This window comes from Lotus japonicus, chromosome 6, assembly GCF_012489685.1.
Source record: "Lotus japonicus ecotype B-129 chromosome 6, LjGifu_v1.2".
Lineage (NCBI taxonomy): Eukaryota > Viridiplantae > Streptophyta > Magnoliopsida > Fabales > Fabaceae > Lotus > Lotus japonicus.
The window spans coordinates 61,072,244-61,074,542 of NC_080046.1; the positions used below are offsets into that span (position 1 = coordinate 61,072,244).

Below are 2,299 nucleotides of genomic sequence, written 5' to 3' on the forward strand. Positions count from 1 at the left end.
AAATGTGATGTTTATTGGATAGAGTGACAAAGATATACCAAGTCAAAACAATTAGATCATGCAAAAAAGATTAATTGAATTGTAGCACTCAATCACGTGGGTTTTGTCAGTTTTAATTAATTTTCAATTTTGCTCTTGTTTCAAGCTGGAGGCAATGCAAAACGACAATGCAGATGGACGATAACCCAAAATGTGATTAGCTGTGGATCACAACTTGTTAATTTTCAATTTTGCTCTTGCTTATCAACTTGTTGAATTTGATTGATGAATAACATGAACAAAAGTTAAACTCTACAAATTTATTTACAAAAATAAAAAAAGTGACATGGTAATCAACAATACTAGAAAAGCTTGCTAGCAAATTCTTGACTATCACCATCTTCAGCTGAGGATGAAAATGCAGCAGCAGAAAATTGCCTGAGTTCTGAGACACTCCTACCAAGCTGTAAAGCTACTTTGAGTTCAAACAATTCCCCATTTTCTCTTCTATCAGTGTCTTGCTCATTAACATTTTGCTCTATACTCTCTTCCATGAACTTAAAGAAGCCAGAATTTGCCCTGTACATTTCAAACACCATCCCAAATTGCCCACCATGCTCTAATGTGTTAACAACACTTGCCAAAGCTCCACCAATAATCCCAAGCATCACAGGCCAAGATGAATTCACAGAACCCAAGAAACATGAACCCAAAGCTGCAATTCCAGTGAGTACTGGACCAGAAACTGCAAGTATCTTGTTAAGGTTCAGAACTTCCTTACCCAACCTCAAGTAATCTGCCTTGTCCTTCTTCCTCAAAACCTTCACAATCTGTTTCATTTCCTCTTCCAACCTTGCATCCCATCCATTATTCCCTTTCAATTTCACACCAAACCCTTCTTGTGTTTGATTCTTCCTTTGCTTCTTCCATTTAGGCCACCACACTGCTGGTTCCACAGTTTGAGGGAATTTCTCTAGCATTGTGCCTAACAAAGGAAGTGGGTAGGCCCTGTCCAGTGCCAAAACTTTTTCCATTGCTTCATCAACATCATTTTCAGTAAAACCCCCATTCCCAAGAGCAAGCTTTGTTCTGAGTTCCTCATGAAGATACTTGAACAACCTAGCAGCATTTCTCTGCTCCTCTGCTAGCTGTGATGGCTGGATTTTGTTCATGATCACTAGTAAGCCAGTGGCAGCCATGTACAGAATTGTGGAGGAAACTTTCAGAGCCACCAGAGGTGCTGCTCCACTTGAAGCAACAGCTGCAAGGCCAGCCATGGATGCAGCAGAGAGAATCATCATGTTAACTGATGTCAGTAGAAGGTGGTTCCAATTATCACGCTGTGCTCCAATATTCTTGTGCATCTCCATTCTGTCTGCTACATTCTCCATGATCAAGTGAAGCTTCACAACCTCCATAGAATGATTTGGTGTGTTTTTTCTAGGTTCTGGAGAACTGTTTGTGTAAATGCCTAAAAGGTGAGGATCTTCTTTTACATGTGCTGTGGCGGTACCTAGAGTGTAATTGTTTAGCTGATTCAATTGTGGAACCAAAATTTTGCTGGGAAGCTTTGGGGTGGAGATTTTGGTCACTTGGATCTTTGGCACATTCATTGTAGCAGAAATTCTTCTTGTACTGCAGTTTGACAAAGAAGGAACTCTGTTTGAAACCATAAATGTTGCCATGTGTTAGTATTCAGTACTATTGTATTGCTGTTCTATGAAGGGGTTAAAAAATGGTTAGGTTTGTATGGGATTGAAGACTAAGTTGAGATTGAATTGGTGTTTTCTTCATAGCACATGTACATTTATATATGTGTATGTATGTATGCAGATAACAATGGGATTGAGAAGTCTATGCCTGTCTCACACGTTGTGTATTTGTGCTCCGAGTTCTCCCTCCTATGCTGACTTTCAACAGAAATATAGCGAGTAAGTAAATCCTGCATACCAACAAGGCAACAACAATATTGTAAAAAAAGACCACGCAAAAAATTAAGATAAATATTAGACAATCTCTCAAACACACTTTAGTTTTTGAAAAATCAATGTTTTTAAAATAAATGTGTGAAATGTGTTCACTTGCACTGAAAACTAAACTTTTATATGAAGAGTGTTACATACTAAAAAAGTTCAACACAGTTGATAAATAATTAGATACATTAAACATTTAACTAAGAATTTAATACAATGTCAAAAATAATTTATTAAAAGAGACTTAATCATTTAACGTGAATCTTCAAATTTTAATGAAATTAGTCTTGATAAGACCCTTGTTAAATCTTTTAACCATGCTTGGATAACCAACAACCATAATACTT

General features: G+C 37.1%; 1 protein-coding gene across 1 annotated transcript; it reads right to left on the reverse strand.

Moving 5' to 3' along the window:
• Positions 1 to 214: 214 nt before the first annotated feature.
• Positions 215 to 1,785, reverse strand: LOC130727033 (probable F-box protein At4g22030). The gene has a single exon (XM_057578364.1). The coding sequence runs from the start codon at positions 1,662 to 1,664 to the stop codon at positions 342 to 344; it is 1,323 nt and encodes a 440-aa protein (XP_057434347.1). The 5' UTR covers positions 1,665 to 1,785; the 3' UTR covers positions 215 to 341.
• Positions 1,786 to 2,299: the final 514 nt, after the last annotated feature.

Coding starts and splice junctions, on each gene's coding strand:
- LOC130727033 (XM_057578364.1), bottom strand. CDS start 1,664: ATGGCAACATTTATGGTTTCAAACAGAGTTCCTTCTTTGTCAAACTGC.